Below are 23,762 nucleotides of genomic sequence, written 5' to 3' on the forward strand. Positions count from 1 at the left end.
ATGAGAACACACTGACAAGTCACCATACTAGTAAACCTAGAAGCAGCGACTAGAACAGGACTGCAATTCTCGTTCCCTTTTCACTTCTACAGGGCTGTGAGTCAGGTCAAGACCACATATCTATACAATGTAGCAATATGAAACTGTACAAGAGGCAACTTTTTCATATCAGTTGATGGAAGGCAGGTAGGTGGTATAGTCAAGTACTGGGCTCGAAGTCAGGAAGACCTGACTTCAAATCCTAACTCAAAGTTTGAAACTCAGTTTCCTCACCTGTAAAATGGGAATACTCTCCACCTAATGGATCTGTGAGATTTAAATGAGGTCATCAATGTAAAACACTTTGAAAACTTTTAAACAATATACATAATAGTTAAATAATAATTATAGTTAACATTTATATAGCTCTTCCTGTGTGCCAAGTACTATGCTAAATGCTTTACAATTATCTTATGCAACTGTGGGAGGTCAGGGCTATTATTATCTCCATTTTACAGATAACAAGTTAAGTGACTTGTCCAGGGTCATGCAGCTAGGAAGTGTGATGCTGGACTTGAATTACCTCCCAGGATTGTTGTGAGGATCAAATGATATGTATGTAAAGCTCTCAGCTCAGGGTCTGGCACATAGTAGGTGGTGAATAAATGCTTGGTCTCTGCCCATTTCCCTTCCTCTCCTATAGGCTGGCTTTGGAGTCGGAGGAAATGGGTTTAAGTCCTGGCTCTTCCACTGGCTCCTTGTGATTTTGGAGAAGTTTGGACAATTCCTTGGTCCTCAGCTTCCTAGTCTGTATACAGGAGACAGGATTAGATGACCTAGAAGGTCCCTTCCATCTCTAAATCTACAATGCTTTATTCCAACTTAAATTTTGTTCTATCATCTTGGTTTTCAGCATTTCTGTCTTTGTAGGATGATTAGTGAGAGCTATTATTATCTGTTGACAAAAGTTTGATTTAGGCTAATCTGGACTCCCGGTCTCCAACTCCTTAGCAATTTCCACTGTAAGTAAATTCAGAACCTCCAAAGAAAGGATGGCACGGGGCTCTGCGGTGACATCACAGGGGGCGGGGTCTGTCAAAAGCCCATTCGCACAACTCCACCAAAAGAAGGTGAGCCCCTGGCGGCGGGGCCTCGTGACGCCACAGGGGCGGCCCCACCACCCATGAGGTCACCCTGTGGGCGTGGCCAGCAGGGCTCCTCGGTGTCGTCACGGGCGGTGGGCGGGGACAGAGCGTGTAGGAGAAGCAGAATCAAAACAAGCTGGAGACCCGCCTTTTCCCTCCGGCTCCCAAGTGTCTCCCTCACGCCCCAGAAACAGGCGGTGGCCGCGGCTGCCGCTGCCCCTGCGAGTGCACCGCCGAGCCCCGGGAAGCGGGGCGGGCGGGGGAAGCTGGCGAGGGATGGAGCGGGAGATGCATGAATAGAGCGGGACCGCAGCCCGCGCCTTTCATTCTCCGCTCCGCCGCCCGAGGGGCGTGGGGCGGGGGCCATGAACAGCCGCCCCCGGGGGAGCCGCCTTCGCTGAAGCCCGGCGGCCCCGGATCCTCGCGAGATGCCCAACCCCAAAAGCAGTAAAGGCGGCCGCAAGAACAAACGCGCCAACAGCAGCGGGGACGAGCAGGAAAATGGAGCCGGGGCCCTGGCAGCGGCGGCCGCGGCAGGCGCGGCGGGCGGGGGAGCCCTGGCCGCGGCGGGCTCGGGAGCGGCGGCGGGCTCGGGAGCGGCGGGAGCCGGAGCGGGAGCGGCCGGAGCCGGGGGAGCGGCGCCCGGCGCGGGCTCGGGAGCGGGAGCGGCGGCAGCGGCGGCCGCGGCCGCTTCGAGCGACGCCAAGAGCGGTAAGCCGTCCGGGGTTCGGCGGGGAGGGGGCCCGGGCCGCGCCGCCCCGGCTGCAACTTCCTCCCGCTCCGGCGGGGCCCGCCCGGGCCGGCGCCCGAGGCGCGTGGACAATGCCGGAGTCGGGAAGTTCCTCCCCCCCGCCCCCGCCGGTGACAGCGCCCCGCGGCCCGGGGGCTCCGCGGCGGCCAGGCGGGCACGGGCCCCTGCGGGCCGGCCCTCGCGACCCCCGCCCTTCCTTCCCCGCTTTGTGAGGGCGGCCGAAGGAAGGAAGGGGCTGCGAAGTTGAGGAGAATGAGCCCATGGAAAACTTGGGCATCCTCCTCCCCCCTTTAAACGAGAGGAGGGAGGACGCGGGCATCAGGTCCGCCAAGCGGGGCTTGCCCTCCTCGTGGCCGCAGGTGGCCGGGCTCCCCGGAGACATTCACACCGGGGTGAGACCGGCTGCTGAATTTGCTGGAGGAAGAGACTCTCGACTTGACTTCCGTTCTCTATCGGGAGTTCAAACTATTTGTAATCCTGCTTTACGCATTTTTTGTGCGGAGAACCCCCGGTTTTCAGGGGATCCTAAGTTACGTTGCATTTTTGGGAAGCGTGTTGGGGTGGTTAGCCGAAATAGGACGGGTTTGCAGCTCTTGGGGCGTAGAAAAGTTTCTAAGTAGTGCTTGGAGTTGTTCTGGTCTGGGGCAACCTTTTTCATGAAGTGGGGGTGCTGTGTGTGTGGGTAAGGGTGGAGGAAAGGTGGCAGGAAGATTGGGGTGCTTGTGTGTGTACAGGGGTAGAAAAGGTAGGAAAATGGGATGCTTCTGTGTGTGTGTAAGGGTTAGAGGAAAGGTGGCAGGAAGATGGGGGTTTGTGGATGGATGGGGTGGAAGAGAGGTAACAGAGAGAGAGAGAGAATGTGAAGGAAAGGCAGAAAGATTGGGATGCTTTTGGAGCCAGTTCCAGTGGTCGTTTTTAACCTTTGGAAGAATTCCTTAGGTAGATGGGTCACCTGCATTTTTTTAAGCACTTCTGCACCGGTGTTAATGGGAGAAGATTGACCAAGTGAACGCAGGTTAACAAATACAAAACTGCAGGCCTCATTTCTTACGGTTCTGTGATTTTGAATTGACCTTTTTACACACGGTTTTGAATAACTGACTAATTAGGGTGAATTTTTGCCCACTTTTGCTGATAGACCTTTTGATTCTCCCTTAGGGATACTTAATTTTACCTTAAAATTCACTGAATTGGTTTAATTTGGGTTTGGGTTTCCAACCCCTTTGGCACTCTTCAACCGTTTTTGGTTATGATAAAAGATTTGAACTTCAGAAATCCAGGCAAGGTCTGTGTGGATACCACTAGTGGAGTGCCAATGAAAGATTGAGAATTGTTGTTAGGGATGCATTAAATACACACTCTATTAACTCCAAATTGATTTTTTCAGATTGTTTCTGATTTCCGCAAGGAACCAGAGGCTTTCCATAATCAGAGCCATGGTGCCTCTTGTTGGTATTTGTTGCTTACAGAGAGGTCCAAGGGACCTGCAGGGGAAGGATGAATCCTCCTTTAATTAAGCCTTAAAGATTAGGTGTATATATGTAATTATATCTATGTTCGTATATAGCTATAGTTTATATAGCTATAAAACATCAGTTTCCCTTGGTAACTGCTTATAGTCTTTCGTTAATCAATGTCTAGGCTTTTAAAAATCCATTTAAATTATCTGCCCCTACCATGTCTTGGGGGTGGTGGTGGAGGTAATAATGAGTTCCATTTTTTAACCTGCTCCATTAATTAGTACTTGATATGTCCTAAATACACCCTGTTCAGATTGACAGTGTCTCCCTGTTCTCCTAATACAAGATTTTGGTGAACAACTTTTGTTGTTTTGTCCTACCAGATTTTTCGTGATTTTTCAGATTTTCATTCTGCTCCCTTTTAACCTTTGCCTTTTAGGATGAAGATTCCTTAATTTTATTATAGTCCAAATGTCATATTTTGAGAAGTGTTAGCATGATATAATGGGGAAAGCCCTGGCTCTTGAGTAAAAAGAGCTGGATTTCGGTCATGCTTCTTTCTGCCACTTAATCATCTTTGTTACCCAAGGTAAATTGCTTTACAAACTTTCTGGATCTCAGTTTCCTCATTTTTAAAATGAAGAGGCTATACCAGATTGATTCTGAGTTCCCTTTCAGTTCTATGTGTATGACCTCCCTATCCTTCCTCTTCTCCATTTTTGGTTGCAACCTACTGGGAGGACATCCCCAGAGAACAGTAGTAATAGTAACAGCATCTTTAATGCATCGTTTTCCTGGGTTGGCCCATTGAATACTTATGGACCTGGACAAGAGACATGTAGATTTAGGGGGCATGAGTAAATTGTGATGGACATCTTGGTGGTGGTGGTGGTTGGGGAGGAGTTTGGTCACCTTGTTGAGGTCATAAGTCTGTTGAAGTATTGAAATAGTTTATTTTTGAGTCCTCTACAGAAATCCTTTCACATAAGTGCTATTTTATTTTGTCCTCTCAGTAACAGGTGGATAGGGGCATATACCTGTCCCAAAAAGGTGGTAGTGAGAAAGACACATAATACACCTCAGTGTTAAATGACTAGTTATTGCTATTTTTTTGTCCAGAACCGTAATTTCATTATTAGTATCAGACCTATTTAACATAAGAAGAAACTGAGACATTAGTAGAGAATCTGATTTTCTTATAAGTTAAAATGCCTAGAAACAGAACCAAGTGTTATTTAAAGTCCATTGTGCTTTCTACTCTACTATGATACCTTTAAAAAACGACCATTCCCTTTTTCTGTGTTTGACTAATAATAGTTCAAAAACCGTCGTCTTATACCTCCAGTGTTTTAATAGTGCATATCTTGTATTTATCTGTATTACACTTTGTATTTTTTTTTCTTTCATGGAATGGATTTATTAGATCTTCTTATTCTGCCCCCATTAGTTTGGCACTTTCCTACTTTGCAAAGTTTAGTGTCATCTGAAGATGTGGGAGTTTTTGTATACTCTCCAGGTAGTTAATAAAACATATTCAACAAGACCAATCCTAATATTTATTCCTAAAGAAAGGCCTTCTTACTTGGATATCCAGAAATAATCACTTTTTATCCTTAGTGTTTCTTGTCTCCAGTCAGTTCCCTGTCAAAGATAAAACAGAGCCCTATTGCAACACTAATTCCATGGTGATTCAATTTTTGTTATGGTCTTCGGTGTTTAACTTTTTATCAGAGACTTTTTTAAAAGTCTAAGGGACTTAGAGTCATATTTCTTTTTTGTTTACATGCCTATTTCTATAAGAACTCCAATAAATTAGTCGGTAAGCTTTCAGTATATTTTGGTGCCTATGTGGAAACTCCTGGCCATTTCCTTCCCCTTTTTTTCTTGCCCATGCAGAGTGTAAACTGGGGTAGTATGAGTGAAATCATCTCTTGTGGCACTGGGAATCTCTTGGCAAGTTCTTCATGTGTTAAAATAACTGGAAATCTAATTTTTCTTTGAAGGAATGAGCTGAGAGATTGATATTTAATCCTTTGGAGGATGTGTTTGTGAGTTGGGTCTTGTTTAATAATTAGATTGAAAAACTGAAAGAAAAGCAAGAGATGTTTGCATTGCCATGAAGTGACAAAGCAGACATTACTAAAGGGTTCATGTTAGGGGATAGACAGGATTGTATGAGATCAGATCCATACCTCTAGTATGGGAGTAAAATTGGTACAAATCTGAGAAGGCTCTGGTTCAAAAAAATTGCATGTGAGCCCTGTTTGTCCATTGTCAATTTTTTTGTATTCTGTATGAGGAGATTACAGTTTGGGGTGGAGGGTAGTGTTGGAAGAATAATTCTGGTAAATTTATAATGAAAAGAAGAGGCAAGAAAAAGGATCTGTGGAATGTTTTTTTAAAGCACATCAGTGTTTTGGGGGTGCTTTCACATATTTGACTGGAGATTAGGTAGACTTAACCACTCCTTTTTACCATTGTGGGTGAAATCTCTGAGAAGGTAAGTGATTTTGGCCAAGGTCATGTAGGTGCTAAACTGTAATAAACTCTTGAGCTTTCAATATTTAAAAAATTCAAAAAGTTTAAATTGATGCCCTTTTTTAATATTATTGTCACTACCCTCGCAGTTACTCTCCTTATTCCTCCTTCCTCTTTCTCCTTCTCTCCTTGGACCATCATTTTCAGGTGTAAAAACTCTTAGCAACTTCACTTGTGCAGTATTTACTTACCTCAGCATTTCCATTTTAGTTATTAGTTGTCATTTTATCCAAGTAAATATCAACTGGTTCCCATAACACGTGAAGAAGACCCTGTAGTCACTGGGTAAAGCTGTGGGTTGTGATTGTAAGTCTGGTTGGAATGGAGGGATAGGAACTACTATATGGATCTTGGATAACTTGAATATTAATTGTAATATCTTTGTGCTTTCTGCAAAAAGATTCAACACATAAAGACATCTCTTTTTACTCACAAAAGTGGATATTTGAGATTTTTTTGTAGGAATATGTTAGTAAAGGATAAAAGCTTCATTTTTATAGTTCTTAAACATGTATTGTGGCATTATGACTTCAGGTGTATACTTTATTCACATCTTTTGGGAGAGGGATAGAGTTATTCAGTTATACCGTTGTTCATAAGCGGTAGATTGTCATGACATTATTACCCTGTTCTTGGTGTCTGTGAAATTCTGATGACTATATCTCGTATATCTTAGGGTATATAAATTTGTAAGGTTTTGATTCCCAATCCATTATATAACATCTCTGTACTGTATTGATTACAATAGTCCTCAACTTTTGTTATTGTTTATCTCTGTTACCACCACTGTCTAGGTACACCCTGGAATTCTTTTATTCATTCAGTGCATTCAATAAAAGATTGAGTATTGACTGTACAAGGCACCATGTGGTATACAAAATTTTAGCAGATACTGGCCCTTGCCTTTTACAAGCTTGTGATTGAGTAGGGGAGATAAGAGGTACAGAAATGTGGTACAATACAAGGGAGTTTAGGGTGAATGCAATAAAAGTTGTTTGAACTAAATACTGTAGAGTGCGGAGGAAAAGGAGATTATTACTAGCTGAGGTAATGTGATAAGGCATCATAGAGGAAGTAGCATTTGAGCTGGGCTTTGAAGGATTAGTAGACAAAGATGTGAGGTGAGGGCAGTATGGGCACATGAGGCAAGGCGTGGAATTGAAAAGTATAATTCATGTAGAGGAAAATGTAGTTCAGATGATCTGGAACATAATGTTTGTGTTAGTTTGGGCTTATTTTGTAGGTGGTGGGGAGCCAGTGAATATTTTTGAGAAGAGTAGGGACACAAAATGGTATTTTTAAAAGATTAGTCTGGTTACAGAGAGACTAATTAGAAGTGTGTTAAAATAAGCATGGGGCAAAAATTAAGTCCTCAGCTAGGTTGGTGGCAGTGGGAGGTGGAAAGGAAGGAACAGATCAGTGTTGCTGGAGCTAGTATTGCAGCCCTGCCTCATTATTACAACACCCTCTGGGTTCCCTCAAGTGCTCGTCTTCTGACTTCAATTTTTTTTTAACATGTTGCCTTTTAATGTCCCCTTTATTTCTTCCCCCCTCCACTTAATAGTATTTTGTTTTTTTCCAGTTACATGCCAAGATAGTTTTAAGCATTCACTTTTATAAGATTTTTGAGTTCCAAAATTTCTTCTCCCTCTCTCCTGTTCAGCCATTCCCCAGTTGATGGGCATCTCCTCAATTTTCAATTCTTTGCCACCACAGAAAGAGCTGCTGTAAATATTTTTGTACATGTGGATCCTTTTCCCTTTTTTATGATCTTTTTGGAATACAGACCTAATAATGGTATTGCTGGATCAAAGGATATGCACAATTTTTTAGCCGTTTGAATGTAGTTCCAAACTGCTTTCCAGAATGGTTGGATCAGTTCACAACTTCACCAACAATGCATTAGTGTTGCAGTTTTCCCACAGTGAGGCGCTCTTCTTGAGCAGCAGGATATAGTAAGTAAAAAGGATGTTGGCTTTATAGTACTGGGGTTCAATTCAAATCTCACCTCTACCTCTCTTAGGCCTAAATTGTCACTTGTATTGTAAGGAGGTTGGCCTTTGAGGCCTCTCATTTACTCTTACTCTATTATTTTATCTGGGTGTTGTTTGTAATTTTTGGAGCCAGTGGTAGGATAACTGGAAAGTCCCCAATTCTATTTCATGGTGCAGAGGAAAGTAGGGTGTTTAAGTAGAATAAGCTCCTTCAGTTAATTAACAAGCATGTAAGGAATTCCTATTCATGGTCCAAGCCTGTGTTAGGACCTCATAATAGAAAGAAATGAAGCAATCTTTGCCCTCACAACTTTGTATATGATCAGGGAAAACAATGTATATAAGAATATACAAAATATATTCAAGGTAAAATTTTTTGGGGAAAGGCAGTAATAGTTGGAGGGATTAGAAAAGACCTCAAAGAGAAGGTAATGAACTTTGAAGGAAATTAATGCAGGTCAGGATGATAACAAAACAACTTAACATTTATGTTGCATATACTGTATGCCAGGCAGTGTGCTGAATGCTTACAAATATTACTTCATTCTGTCCTTACAACTATGCTCTTGAGGTATGGGGAGACTGAGGCACAGAGCGGTTAAGTGATTTGCCCAGAGTCACATAGCTCGTATGAGGCTGGATTTGAGCTCAGGTCTTCCCGTCTCTGAGCCCAGCATTCTGTCCACTGCACCACCTAGCTGCTTCTTATTTTTTATTTTTAATTTTTGCATTCTCAGGGTGGAGAGGATGTGTATCTAGCATTTTGAGATTGAATTCTGATCACATAGAAATTATGTTTGAATTATATACATGGTAGTTCAGTTCATTGGGTCATATGGTGTAATGCAAAAGTTCTCAAAGTGTGGTCTGTGAACCCTGGAGACCCTTTCAGAGGATCCAAAAGGTCAACACTATTTTTATAATGATACTCAGATGTTATTTGCTTCCTAAAAAACTACTCCCTTTTTCAACTACACATCAGTATGAGGCTAGATCTTAATACACTTAAATTGAAACAACATATTGCAGCAGATTATGAATGCAGAAGAAATATGTGAATCTAGCTGTGTTTTACTAAGCTAGACATTAAAGAATTTGCAGAAATATGCAAAATAGTGCCTCTCTTCTTAACTATGTTTTTATTTTAGAAAAGTTATTTTTCCTAAAACAGGATATTTATTTTAAAATGTAGCGTGTTTAATATTGCTATTTTTAAATAATTTTAAAAATTATCAGCTTAAATTTCTAATATCATGAATATTGATTAATCCACAATAATTTTTAAATAATTTTTAAGAGTGTAGAGGGGATCCTGAGATCAAAGAGTTTGAGAAATGATAGTATAGTGGAAAGACCACCAGAGTTGTCTGGAGTCCTAGTTCTTCCTACTGGATCTTGGACAATTAAATTTTATTCTGTGAGCCTCAGGGGCTTCCTCTGTAAAATCAGATTGATATAGTAAACTATTACCTCACTTCACAGGGTTGTTGTGAGGACTGTGCTTTGTATTCCTTATATTATTGGAGAAGTGTAAGCTATTATCTCACCACCTGATTGGGAGGAAAGCATTTTGTCTGTTTTAAAGTGCTGTTTAAATGTGAGTTGTCCCTACTGCTGTAATTCAGTTACGTTAGGGGTTAATTATACTGACTCCTTTTGGAAGTAAGGAGGAATAAATCTTAATAAAATTTATTGTAGATTAAATAATTGATTTGGTAAACTCGAGAGCACGGATTGCCTTTCTTTAACAAACTCTTTCTAGTTCTAGCAACTTGCACCTGGTAGGTGTATTACCAAATGCTTATTTTTGCTGATGAAAATGGCTTTTGTGGTCTAGCCTTGGAACCTAAGTACCATTTACCTCTTTAGAATGATATGTTTTGGATTCTAGATAGTCAGTGAACTTTGAGAATATGACCCATTTATTGTGGACTAGATTACCTTTTTATATTCATATAGTCTTAGGTTTATAATGTCTGTTGAACTCTAGACATTGGATAATTTCCTGCTTAAGTAATGAGTTGAACTTTTAGTCATTTCAATTGCTTTTCCACCACCTTGCATTGAAGACTATGTGAACATTCACTTGCCCTTCAATTCAACAGCCATTATTCTGGGTTGTTAACTGGAGATGTTTTCTTTCCCTATCTAGAATGCAGTTGTCAGGTGTTTTAAAAGACTTGGGATTTAAAGTATTTTATCTTCTAAAATCCTCTTTGTAATTAGGATTGGTATGTTTTCACCTCATTTCCATTCTTTATGTTTTGTCTATTAGTGGGAAGGATGAATTATTCTCAACCTGGAAAATGACTTCTTGTTGCTTACTTCGTATTGCTTGTCATAGGGTCAGGAAATTTAGCCATTTGAGTCAGTCCAATAAAATGCTTCTTTGAAAAGACCTTTAGAAAGACGTTGCAGCTAAATGTTTTTTATGAGTTCAGTACTGCTAAGAATCAAGATTTGGCCAGAATACTCTACTCTCTTTTCTGACTGCTTTAGATCATAAACTTCATGGCTAGATGGGAAAGATTTCCTTCATTTCTCTTTAAAATAACTGAAGATATATCAATTGGAGGCCTCCTGAGGGCCTGATGGTCTTCAGCGTAAATCTGACCTGGTCATTACATCTTCATACACTGTTGATGCCACCACTCTGGTGCCGGCTCTCACCACCTCATATCCAGACTCACATAGGCTGATGATGGGTCTCTCTGCCTCAAGTCTCCCCATCCTCCGGTCCAGTTTTCATTCAGCTGCCAAAGGGTTGTTCTTAAAGCACGGGTCTGACCACGTCACCATCTTACTCAGTAAACTCTGATGAAATAGAAAATGCTATCTTTGTCATTCAGAACCCTTAATAATCTTGCCCTGTCTTACCATTCCAGCCTTCTATGCCCTGCCATGTACTCTTTGATCCAGTGACGTTGACCTTCTAGCTGTTCCATAAATTAAGACTCAACATCTCAGCCCATTATCTGCCTCCTGACTTCCTGTAGTTGTGATATCCCATTATATTAGATTGAACTCCTTGAGAACAGAGACTTTTACCTTTCTTTGTATTCGCTATGCTTAGCACAGGGCCTGGCACATAGTAGGTACTTAATAACTGACTAACTGACTTCAGTACTCAGGACTGAGAGTCTCACAGACCTTGCTGTGTGCAGAGTCCTTGGTAATTTTGGGCATCAAGCTCTCTCTGCTTCCTGAACCATGGGAGGTTCGCCAATTGAGGTTCTGTTTGAATAATTAAATGCCAGGGGGGAAGGCTTTGGGACTGACTGAGTAAAAAGTCTCCATCAATGAGGAGAGAGGGAGGAGGGTTTCATTTTGTTTTTCATGCAGCAGTAGAAAGTGGCTAATTCCTGTTTATGACAGTGGACTAATTACCTTGTTATATACTTTTATATTTTGGTCATTATTTCAGTACATTTTAAAACAAACTCTTGTTGGAGAACTTTGTACTTCAAAAATGAGGAATTTTGGCTTTTGAATTGCCTATATTTCAGAAAGCTAGTTCTCAATGGCTGGTGAAATTGCAACTCTCTGACACAGGATGTTTTAGCTTGATTGAATGAGTTTTTATACATTCTCTTTTAAAAAAAAAAAAAAAAGCATGACCACCAGAAAATGGGTGATTTTTGATCATTTAAAAATTATATATTTTTATCTTTAAGTGGAAGCTGAATCCAGAATATTTTGCTGTCAAAATACTTAAACACAATTTTAAAGGTATAGTAAAGGGAGAGATTTTTAGGGGACGTTTGAACTGATAGGAAGAGTTAAGAGGAAGTGTGTGTTAACTGTTAGTCTTGTTAATTGAATTGTGGTAGCAACAAGTTGAATTTTCTAATAACATTTACAGCACAGCTTATCCCACATGGACTCATGTATCATGGACTTCCCTTAAAAATGACTGTATACCTGTGGCAGAAGCCTAATAGAAAGTAAGGTTTTTCTGTGATTCAGTTACTAATCTTATAAATTATAAAGTATTTTATATTTTTGCATTGGTACAAATAGTTTGTAGTTTTTTTTTTTAAGTTCCAACTTTGAATGCCTATGTACATTTAGATAACCTAACTAGTTGGAACCCAGTTACTCATATCAAGTATAGAGATAATTGACAAATTTTAAGTATGTCTGTTTTCCCCAGAAATAAGCATAAGGATCAGGTTAACGTTGTGCCATCTTCCTTCAAGACATAGTAGCTAGCAGCCAAAGAAATTATTTTGGCACTCCAGTTCTGAAGCTGATATGTTCTGTTTTAAGTTTCTGAATGAGCACATATAAATGTAGCAACTATTGTAGTATAAAATACAATCAGAACCCATTATAACATGGCTAATTATTATAGCAATACCCCTTCTAACTAGATCTTAGATTTCAAATACCCTTCGCAATCTGGATTGGAGCTGAGAACCCAAGCAAGAAATTTCCCAAAAGAAGCTGTCACAAAGCCAGGAACTTTTCTCTCTGGATATCTCCAAAAGCCCTTACTCAGAACCTTATTTACAGAATTTGTAGTATCAAATGCTGTTTCACATCATAGAGTAAATTTGAAGCAGAAAATTAGAAAGGGAGTAATGGTAAAGGCTGGCGTAGAACCAATTTATGGAAACCCCATAAAAGGGGAAGGTGCCTCTGGCAGTTGGTGAATAAGCAACATCTGCAGTGTCCCAGCTGAATAACTTTTTGGATGAGGTAGGTCCAGTGCAGCAAACAAAATGGGCAAATGATGAACCTCTACGTCTGCAGGATTTCAGAGAGACTGGCAAACCCACAACTGGGAAAGTAGTGTGGGGTATAGAGAGTCGGCAATTGCTTAGACTTTGCAAAAGGTGAGTTTCTGAACTCAGTAAGGTACACTGTTCCTGCTAAATACCTAAGGTTTTTCTCTTTTTCAGTCCAGCACACTCCTGCCTTTCTCCTCTTTCCTTGCCTTGTTGACAGATGAGCCCCAACCCCTGCCACCTGCTGCTTGCTTGCACATATCTAAATTGCCTTGTTATCCTCCCATACACTGTTCTCATCCCAAGGTAGTTTAGTTTCCTACTGTGAAACCTGTAGGTGCTGAAATTCATTATTTACTTATTTACTGAATCTCTTCTCCCCAGCATCCCAGCTGTAAACTGGGTCTAAATTGCCACATAGCTTCCTTACTTTTATAACAAGCTTAAATCTTGGACCATGAAAAAGACCTCATGGTTCTCATTTTGGTTATTTAATTGAAAATAAATTTGCATACTAACAAGAATATGACACACTAACAAAAGCAGCACTTTATTCTAACTTCATGCACTAATGTTGACCCACTTGCTTGTATCTTTTTCCCAAATGACCATGAGCCAAAATAATTTCCTGAATGTGATGCTTTGTTGATCATATTTTAACTTTGTTGCTCTTCCAGGCACAAGTGGGCTTTTGACAAATGTGTTTGTGATTACTGTGCTTTGTTTCCACCTTGAGATAAATAATTATCAAGGGTATTTCCTCTGGAGAAGGAAGCTTTTGCTTTCAGAGCTTGCAGTGAACACCTTCAAATATGGGGAATGCTTCCCTGTTGTACCAATATAGATCCTCCCCCAAGGAGACAGAAGTGACTAATGAGATTTGTGTTTTAATACTTGGGAGTAGCACCAAATTCTGGTTGGGAGACATTGCATTGCAGTTCTTCCTAAGATACCTGGAACAGCTGGTCTTAGTGTTGGTCTTTGGATCACATCTGGATCTTTAAATGAGCCCCTCATTTGGGTAAACTATTTAGTTGAGCTATCGAGTCATAGAATGTTGGAACCAGAAGGGGAATTTAGAGATTATCTATTTCACTTGAGGCCTGGGCAGCTAATGCTATTTAATTTGCCCAGTTAAAAAAGTATTAAGTAGCAGAAAACTTAGAAGGATTTTAGAGATCTTTCAGGTACAACATAATGGCTTTTGCTAGTGTTTACCATTTTAAGAAGAGAAGGGGATGGTTAATTTTGATTTGTTCAATCATCTTCTATCTAAACTGGGATTTTTACTGAGATGTTTGAATTTGCCCCTTGTGAATTTATCCCTTTCTTCTCCTGAAGAAAGTTTTTTTAATCTGTTACCAAGATACTTGTGAGTCATTTCCCCCAAATCATATCCTGATTCCATGGCAGAGTTAAATTCAGGGCTGGGGCCAGAATTAAGTAATCTTAAAATATAGGTTTGCTGCTGAAGTGACACAAGGTACATTTCAGGTTGATAAAGGAAGAGTTGAGAGGAACCAAACAACCTTGTTGCAGAGGAGGAGTGAATTTTTCTTTCATTTGTGTAAATATATGGAGCTTGTGAAATACATTTAAAGAGGTAAACTGGATCAGTGAATCTATTAATAAGCAGTTATTAAGCTATGTGCTGTGCTAAATGCTGGGGATATTTTATTCTCATAGTGTAAGAGGAACACAAATCCACAGACAAATGGATTCTTGTGCTTTTCTTTAATTTTTTTAAGTGAACAACATAAATGCCACATCCTGCTTTTATTGGTTGATTTATCTCAACTCAAACTGTCCCATTTGGGGCAATGCCATTGGTGTCTCAATAGTCCAGTTTCACTGATTTCCTTTATCATACTTTATATTGCTTTTTAAAATTAAGGAGGAGACATTGTCCCTCCTTAGTGAATAGTGTGCTGGCCTTGGAACCAGGAAGACTCAAATTCAGATTTTACTCCTGATGGCATAGTGGCTGTGTGACACTGAGTAAGATTAAATGCCTTGACACTATTGGCAGCTCTAAAGAGTGTAGGTGGTAGTGGAGAACGTACCTACCTGCATTGGTAGATGGAATTTCCTCATCAGGGAGTTCTTTATATTAATGAAATAAAAGGTGTAGTACCTATTTCTTTGAAATTAAATAGTAATAGCATCATGAATTCTATGAAAATATCTTAAAAATTTTACTGAGATGAATTATTTAGACATGATGTTGGGTATGTTGGTTCAACATCTTGACTTGAAGTTTTTCTTGAGGTTTAAATTAAAAACGTTTCTTTTTGAGTTTAAGCCTTGAGACAGACCCTTTTAAAAATTAAACTATTATAATTTGAATAGCTTAATTTAGTTCAGTTTTTATTTTTAAAAATCTGTTCTATTCTGTATAGGTTATAGATGAATTTAAGAAGGAGGAATCTTGGGGGAGAATATTAGCTTAAAATTTTGTTTTTTCAAAGGATTTCAACAGGCTTATTTAGAAGTAATTAACACAATTATACAGAAATAATGATTTATTACAGCAAATTCATAATTATGGTTGTTTCTTGATCGCTTTTTAAGCTAAACAAATTATTGTTTCTATAGCTTTCTGATAGTTCAGTGTTTCCACTGAACTGAATGCTTCTTTCACTTAAAGATCAGCCCATTTATGCCTTTTCATCCTGTGTGATTCTTGTCTAAACTTTTCCACATAGTTTCCATAGATAATCTCTTAAATGTCCTTGAGGCCTTTCTCCCATTCTTTTACTATTTCATTCTCTCTTAATGATTGATCCTTATTCTTTTACTATTCTTGCATGCTGTTAGTTGTTGGTAATAATAATTTTGATTCATCGGAAATCATACTGTTACATAATTTATTAAATGCTATATGTTACCCTGTAGATATTTTAAAAAATACTGATTTTTGTAGCAGGAGCTGTTTGGTTGCATTAGAAGTGATGTACAAAAAAGCCTTTGAGGAGGGCAGTCTGTAACATAACTACTCTTGGTTAGAGATGAATCTCTTCTTAATAAAATGCTACAGTTGTCCACAGTTTTGGGTGAGTGATTGTGAGTTTGTCTCAGGGGGAACCACTAAGTTGGAAATTATATACAATGAGAATTTGTGCACAAGAATTATTTGTAAAACATATGGTTCGAGACATCTTGGTCTATTTCAATACCCCTGGTATGTTCCAATAAGATCATTTATGGTTTTGACAAAACATTTAAAGGCAGCATTACAAAGAACTACCTATAGGTCTTTCCTTGCTGCTATAAGGTGGTTTGGGAGAGATAGTTTAAGCTGTCAAGCATTTTGGTAATTTGAAAAGTCATAATATAAACTTTTGCAAATTTTTTTTGCAATAAAATGAACCCCTTTGGAAATAAAAAAAAAGTGATGTACAATTTCACAGATGCCATCTGACTATCTGTCCTCAGAGAGAACAAACAGGCTTTGGCAGATATTTTCTCTCATAGACCACACCTTCAGAGTATAATGATTATAAGTTCCTATGATGTTTTTTGTTTGACTATAAAAAAGCTTTTGAGTTGGTAGACCAGTTTCCATGTGGCCTATTTAAGACTGCTCTGATCAAGGGTCTGCCATGCATATGTTAGGATTGTACAAGACTCTTCTATATGATAGCTGCAATCACAAAGATGACTTTTGTTCAACAGTCTACTGAGCAACAAGGCATAAAGTAGGAAAATGTACTCACCAAAGAAGGATACTTTGTACAAAGTCCAGATAGGTGAGACGTTCCCTCTAGAGACCAAGCGTTCTAAACATTTTTTATACGTAGACCTCTTTGGAAATCTGGGGAACGCTATGGACTTCTTCATAGAATAATCATTTTAAGTGCATGAAATAAAATATAGATTTACAAAGGAATCAAATTATGTTGAAACAGTTATCACAGTGTAAAGCAAGTAAACAGAAAAATCCAAATTCACTAACCCCAGGTTGAGCCTGTGCTCTTAATAGGGTTTTCTAGGTGTTCTGATTTACATAGAACCCTAGATCACTTACAGGGATTCCTTATTGGTGGTATATAGGCAAGAACACTGAATTTGGATGCAGGGCTTCTGGTTCAAATTCAAACTCTGCTACTTACTATTTTGTGTGACCTTGGGCAATACGTTTATCTTTGCTGGACCTCAGTTTTCTCATCAGGAAAGTGAAGTTATATTAAATGATCTCTAAGATCTCCTGTCCTGAATCTTAATGAAACTAATGAGATCTGCAGTCACTTAACACATTGGCCTTAGTAAAGTTACAGGAAAAAAAGTTAGTGGATGAAGAAGGTATATGGCCTAGATTATAATAAACAAGTTAAAATTTTTGAATATCCAGTCAGTACTTCTAACTCAAAGTACTACTGGGTTTTAATAATACCTCAGTATTCCCAACTAAAGGTACTGTCTTTGGGATAAAAGAGGACTGTGTATTAGTATTTTGACATGACTAATTTAAAGTTTCAGTGGTTCCCATTACTTTGAACTTTGTGTGTTGGAGAGAATTTTATTAAACCTTATGTGTTATGTTGTATGTATTATTAGATAGCTAGGTTTATTGCTAGAATTTAGGCTTGACTGTGGTTCTTGAATGTGTGGTTTAATTTTAATCTAAGTATGTAAAATGTGCTGACACTCCCTCTCCTTTGGCAAGCCTCTCTTTGTTGAAACAGATCTTGTAACTTGTCTGTTGGTTGCTGGCTGGTCTTGCTCTTAAAAACAGTTTTTGACCTGTAGCCCCCAAGGCTTTATCTGTCAGCTCCACACCCTAGGAGAATAGCAATTTGACTGGGTGGGATCTTTCTAAGGCCTTTTTAAAGGTTAATTGGGAGGAGAGAGTTGGGAAAGAAGAGGAGATGTTTCAAGGAACACCATAGGGCAGTGATTACATACTGCATGACAATATCTGGTATTAGTTTGTCTAGGGTATGGGAAAGCAGGGAAATTAATTTGAAAGTGATGGCCTAATTTGCTACAGGGTGCTGGCTTTTATTTCCTAAAATGTGTTAGTGTGAAAACAATCTTGGGAGTTGGTATGTTGACATGAAACTGGCACAAATGGGAAAGGCATATAGTGTATGTGTATTGTGTACTTTATAAGACACGTATCATCACTGAATAGTTTGCGTGTATAATAAATTTCCCAGTGTGTTCTTCTCTTTGGTAAGTTTGTGTTCCCTCTAGATGACTAAGCACATGGCAAGTTGGAGCTTTTAAAGTAAAGCACTGAGAAGCTGCGATTCCTAAGTGCCTTCCTGCTATTATTTTCTCTGTTGGTATATTGCTTATTTTTTTTTCAACATTAATGAAATAACTTCACATAAAATAGTATTCCTTCACTTAAATCTTCATTGCCTTTGAGAATTTCTTCATTTTAACTGGATGGCGAAAAGTAGATCCTTGCAAGTGATGTTTCTTTTTCTTTTCTTTTTGTATCAAAGTATATCCCATTCTTGGTGTAAAGAACTAAAGTTTTGGAGTTAGTGAACTAACTTTTAGTTAAATGGTTTCTTAGTAGAATCAGTTGATTACAAATTGGTCAGTACTGTAAATGGTATTATAGTTCAATATCTAGGTCATGGAAAACTGGAGTTTTTTTTAACTTGGTCCTAGAACCTAACAAGAATAGCTCCCATGTGGAGTAGAATCCACGTCTAGCATTGTTTTAAATATGTAGGAAAATTAATTTGATTGGAACATTCTAGTTATATTAGACATAGTTAGAATTGTTGTAAATTATGTAAATTGTTTTTTTTCCTTCCCTGTCTTTATTTTTCCTTCAGTGAATGTGGATAAAACTGGAGAAAGGATAATTGCCCAATTTATATTCTTAAAACTTTACTTGATTTTTGAAGGAGTCATGCTAGAAAAGCTGTAATGCTAATTTCTTCCAGATATTTGGCATGGATTAATTATATAGGACCTTTAGGACTTTTTATCTTGGTCTCCAGCATACATTTGCATCATTTGTGTCAGTCTTCCACTGAAACCTGGAAACTTCTGAGAAAGAATAGAAAGTTAAATTATTGAAAGAAATACTTGATTCTTTGGCTTGTTTATATACTCTTTATTTAAAGGTAGTTAGATTTATGGGTTTGAACTGAAGTTGTGAAAGAAATTAGGTTTGGGAGAAAGTTAAAAAGCAGATTTGTTCAACTATAATTTGAATTGGCTATATACCTGGGGAATGTTCATTTTGTTATAATGGTTTTCTTACTTGCATGCTGTGGTAGGCATCATACTGTTTCTAACAAATATTCTCTGGGGTATGGTAGAGTGCAGAGTTGGGTTCTGGTCCTGGCCCAGATGCTAACAAAGCCCCTAAGAAGGAGTGGCCTGAGTGTGGTGTGGTGCGAAGAACACTGGATTGAGAATCAGAAGGCCTGAGTTTGAATTCCAGGTTTGCCCCTTAACTACCATGTAGATTTTGACAAGTATCTACATAATTGAGTATTAGTGAGTCCATCATGCTGACTGCTAGTAATCATCACTTCCCCTTCTAAGAGTTCACAAATCATCTATTTGAGGAACTATTTTTTGACATTCTGCCCACGATGTACATCAGGTTACCAATATGCTGTATACCAAATTAGCCTTTCTACCTAAGAAAGGCAGATTTGGGCTGAATGATCAGTTGAAAAACGGAGTTTTATATCCCAGAGAGTGTTTTTTTTTTTTCCCTGCAGGATTAATATCAACCTGGATGAAGATGTCTGATATGCAATGCCAGAAGTCTCTATATTCTTAGCTGTTTATTCAATTCAATATTTTTATTAATAACGTACAAGAAATTATACATTCAGTTGAATTCAAATTACTTTTTAAAGATGAATATTATATGTAAGGCACTGTGCAAGGTATAAAGGATATGACAGCAAGAGGGAAACAGTCCCTCATCTCAAGGAGCTTATATGTATACAAGGAAGTTAGGTACAAGGAGAATTGAGGAGGGAGAGGTCCCTAACAATTACAGGGAGGGAGAATGAGGAAAAGCTTCATTGAGGAGTTGGCACCTTAAATAAGACTTGAAGGAAAATAAAGACTTGAAGAAAGAGTGCATGAGGGATAATTTGCAGATATACAGAGAGTAGAGTATTGAGCTTGGGAAATGGTAAGTATTCCATTTTAGCTGGTATGTAGAATTCATGTGGCAAGTGATTGGAAAGAACCAGAAGTAAGACTGGAAAGGTAGGGTAACCAGTGTCTTAGATTATTTTGGCAGCTGTGTGGAGAATGGGTTGGAGAGGAGTTGTAATGGAAGAAAGGAGAACAGTTAGGATGCCAGATGAGAACTGGACTTTTGGTGATGAGGGACAAAAATGAAGTGAATGGGATAGATGTCAGAGATACTGTGGAGGTAGATTCAATAAAACTTAGCAGTTATTTTATCTGTGGAGTGAGGGAGCTATTCAAATGTGAATAAAAAGATTTCTTAATGTTAGTGAACAAAGGTTATTTATTGTAGGGTAAGGACTATGGCATTTTCTCCTTTTTCAGTGTTTGGGGTAAGGTAGAGACATGAAAGAAGTGGCAACCAGTATTAGAGAGTAAAACCAGAGGTGAGGTGTCTTTAAGAAAAGGCCAGGTTTCTGTGAGTTTACTATGTATTGAAGGAGTGTAGATAAAAGGTATCTAGGATTTTCTAGGAATAGATGTTTATTACTAGTTGATTGGGGATTACAGAGTTCAGTGCCTTCCTTCCTTCTTTTTCCCTTCCTTTCCCCCTTCTTTCCTTTAGGCAACCAACTACAGTAGTGTTGATATTCATTAGACTACCAAAGCGATAACATGATCCAAAAAAAATTTGAGAACCCCTGAGCTTGTTTAGTTCTCTGGTTTTTTATAAAGATGAAGATACTGAGGCAACAGAGAATTTCAGTGACATGCCAGAGGTCATGGAAGTTATAAGCAACAGAATTGGGGTTTGAATCTAGGTTGAATGACTCTGCATCCAGTGAGTGGATCTTTCTACTGTACTAGTTTTTGAAGGTGATAGAAAAAATTCATTCGTTGTTAGGAAAATTATAGCCTTAAACAACAGTATGTTTACAGTTCAGACTTGCTATTTACTTCACCACCTGGTGTGGGGACACAGGGGCATTATCCCTCTTCTACCTTGATTTAAATATTACTCTATTCTTGAATAAAAATGTTATACCAAACCTTTTTCATTTGAAGACTACATTTTTTGAAAACAATTTCATTTTGGGGAGCAGACTTGGACATTCATGTACACATTTATATAAAACATTTATTTTATATATATACATATGTGTATATATATACACGTATGAGATCTTTGAATAGACATACAACTATACTAATTTCATTTGCGTTCAAACTGATTTTTGAATATTTAAACTTACTGGTTATGTTGGGTTTTGTTTTTTGGTTGGAAGATTTCTTTGAAATTGCTCGTTTCAGACAGCTCAGATATATAATTAATCCCTGATTGACATTAATGATAAAACATTACCATGCCTTTAAAGTGATAGCTATTATTTTGTATTACTTGTGTTCCTTTCTGAGTACTACATTTCGGAAACAACATTAAGCTAGAGACCATCCTGTAAGAGAGTGCCCTTGATGAGGAGAAAACTAAAAGATATGTGCTGGGAAAGCCATGGATTTCTCTGTTGTACAAGATTTCAACCCCACAGGTGAGATTTTTAGGGTTGCTTTAATTATATCTCTCTTGGAAGAATGAGGATCCTCACTAAAAGGAGAAAAGAATAAAAATCTGTATGTTTAAGTACGGTGAAATGTGATTAGATTTCTGGGTAGGTCAGAAGCTGTTTATTTACTTATGTCAGGTAGACCTATGTGGAAAGTTAAGTCATATGAAAATCTGAAGACACTGGTGTAAAACTTTTTGATCATGTAGGTATCCTAAAGGAAAATTGATTTTTACCTGAATGAAGAAAAGCCAGGAGTATGCTGGTAAATATGTCACAACTGGCTGTCTGGAGGGAAAAAGTACCACTCTACATTTCTAAGTTTAATCTGCATTATGAACATTTTCTCTATCCTTTTCTTGTTTGAACAGTAAACAAAACGGTAAGTCAAACCATGATTTGTAGTGTTTGCTGATTTTTGAGGTGTAAGTGCTAACACTGAAAATTTAATAGTGGGCTTAACTAGTTTAATTGATCTCAGCACACTTGTGGAGAACACCTATTGACAACCAAAAATAATTCTCCCACTTTGGTATTTATCCCAATAGATTGATATTAATGGTTACAGTTTCATATTAGGAAAAAAAAAAGATAATGTTAACTTGATGAGAGGTTACATATTTTGGTTGAGGTGAGGTTTTGGAACTGACCCTGAATAGATATAGATATATGTAGTACTCTGGAACACAGGTAATACTGATTCCAAGTTTTACAGAACAAATCTTTTTATTAAGGGGATTTGTTCTGTGAAGTTTGGATTCACTCAAAGGGCTGCACTTGAGGACCTGGAGGGACACATGTGGCCTTGAGGTTGCAGGTTTCCCACCCCTGGTCTTTCTTCCACATGCTTCTTCTTCATCTATTGGCAAAGAGAGATAACATACCCGTATGGGTATGTATCTATAATATGTGTAGAATTGAGCCTAAAATCTGTGTTTAATTTAGGCTTGATACAAAAATACACAACTTAGAACTACAGAATTTTGGATCTGAGAAAGTCACAAGAGATCAGAGGCAAGTGTAGACTTAGAATCAAGAAGAAACAAAGTGAAATTCTACCCCTTAACAATTACCAACCATGTGACCCTGGGCAGATCATTTGCTCTATCTAGGACACATTTTTTTAAATTTATAAAACGAGTTATAATAATATCTATAGAGCCTATGTGGCAGAATGGTTATGAGTTTCAAATGAAAGTATTTTGTTAATACTTCCTACATAATTATTGGCTACTTTTACTATTGTTTATTAATAGAATATATATCGTCATAGAGCTTGAAAGAACCTCAGAACCCACTGCCTCATTTTCTAGATGAAGAGATGCCCAAGGGAAGTCATTATTTGCCCACGGTTATATATAGAAAGTGACTGAAAAGTAATTTTGAACCCTCAGATTTCAGAAAAAATGCTCTTCTAAATTATCTCCAGTGATCTCCTTGACTGTTTATTGGTACAGCGTACTCTGAATTTCAGTGCTCTGTCTTAATGGTTTTATGGGTATGTGTGTATGTGTGTGTGTGTGTGTGTGTGTGTGTGTGTGTGTGTGTGTGTGTGTGTATATATATATATATATATATATATATTTTTTTTTTTTTTTGGTGAGATGTGATTAGGCCTGAGTAATAGATTAAGGAAAAATATATTCTAAGGTTCACAAAATTTTTATTGCCTGATGCTCTTTAATATTTTCATTAATTATCTGGATAATGGAATGGTTTCAAGGTTAACAAATATATTTGCCTCCTATGATATATATCAAGTTAGTTATATACCTGTACTGAATTTAAGCTCCTTGGTGTACACCAGCTGCTGAAGAAGGTGCTGACATAAGCACATCTATGCTTGGGTAATATTAGGGTAGCTAGGTGGCAAAGTAGATAAAACATTGGCCCTGGAGTCAGGAGACCTGAGTTCAAATGTCAAAGATGCTAGCTATGTATAGTGTCCCAGGAGTCTTCTGAGACATTCCTCATACAGAATAAAGAGATACAAGGTAGGGAAAGGGAGGGCAGGGAGGGCATGAACCTCAGGAAAGGTTTTATGTAGAAAGTGGTTCTTGAGTGGATGGAGTCTTGAAAGAAAAGGATTTTGTGAGGTGAATATGAGGATAAAGGAATGTATTTCTGGGCATGTGGAAGGTAGGACTGTGGCAGAGACTTGGAGTTTGGAGATGGAGTGTCATGTGTGGAGGAACAAAGGCCAGGTTGGCTGGATGACAGTGTTTGAAAGGGAGTAATGGGATGAGGTTGGCTGTAGCTTGTGAAGGTCTTTAAAACACAGCAGAAGAATTTATATTTTATCCTAGAGATAGTAGGTGGCCATTGGAATTTTCTGAGTAGGGCAGAAACATTTAAAGAAAATTGCTTTGCCAGTTGTGTGGATGGCATATGGGAGTAAGGAGAAACTTAAGACAGAACAGCAGGTGAGAGGTGATGAGGGACTGAACTAAAGTGGCTATGCGATTAGAGAGAATAGGT

At 38.5% G+C, this 23,762-nt stretch overlaps 1 protein-coding gene across 1 annotated transcript in view; it reads left to right on the forward strand.

The window, feature by feature from the left end:
* Positions 1-1,300: 1,300 nt before the first annotated feature.
* HECA (hdc homolog, cell cycle regulator) overlaps positions 1,301-23,762 on the forward strand; it is a 50,239-nt gene continuing 27,777 nt past the window's right edge. Inside the window, exon 1 of the mRNA XM_072643467.1 lies at positions 1,301-1,835. Coding sequence (XP_072499568.1) covers positions 1,553-1,835 — 283 coding nt within the window. The 5' untranslated portion in view covers positions 1,301-1,552. The remainder of the gene's footprint in view (positions 1,836-23,762) is intronic.

This window comes from Notamacropus eugenii, chromosome 2 (genome assembly GCF_028372415.1).
Source record: "Notamacropus eugenii isolate mMacEug1 chromosome 2, mMacEug1.pri_v2, whole genome shotgun sequence".
NCBI classification, from domain to species: domain Eukaryota; kingdom Metazoa; phylum Chordata; class Mammalia; order Diprotodontia; family Macropodidae; genus Notamacropus; species Notamacropus eugenii.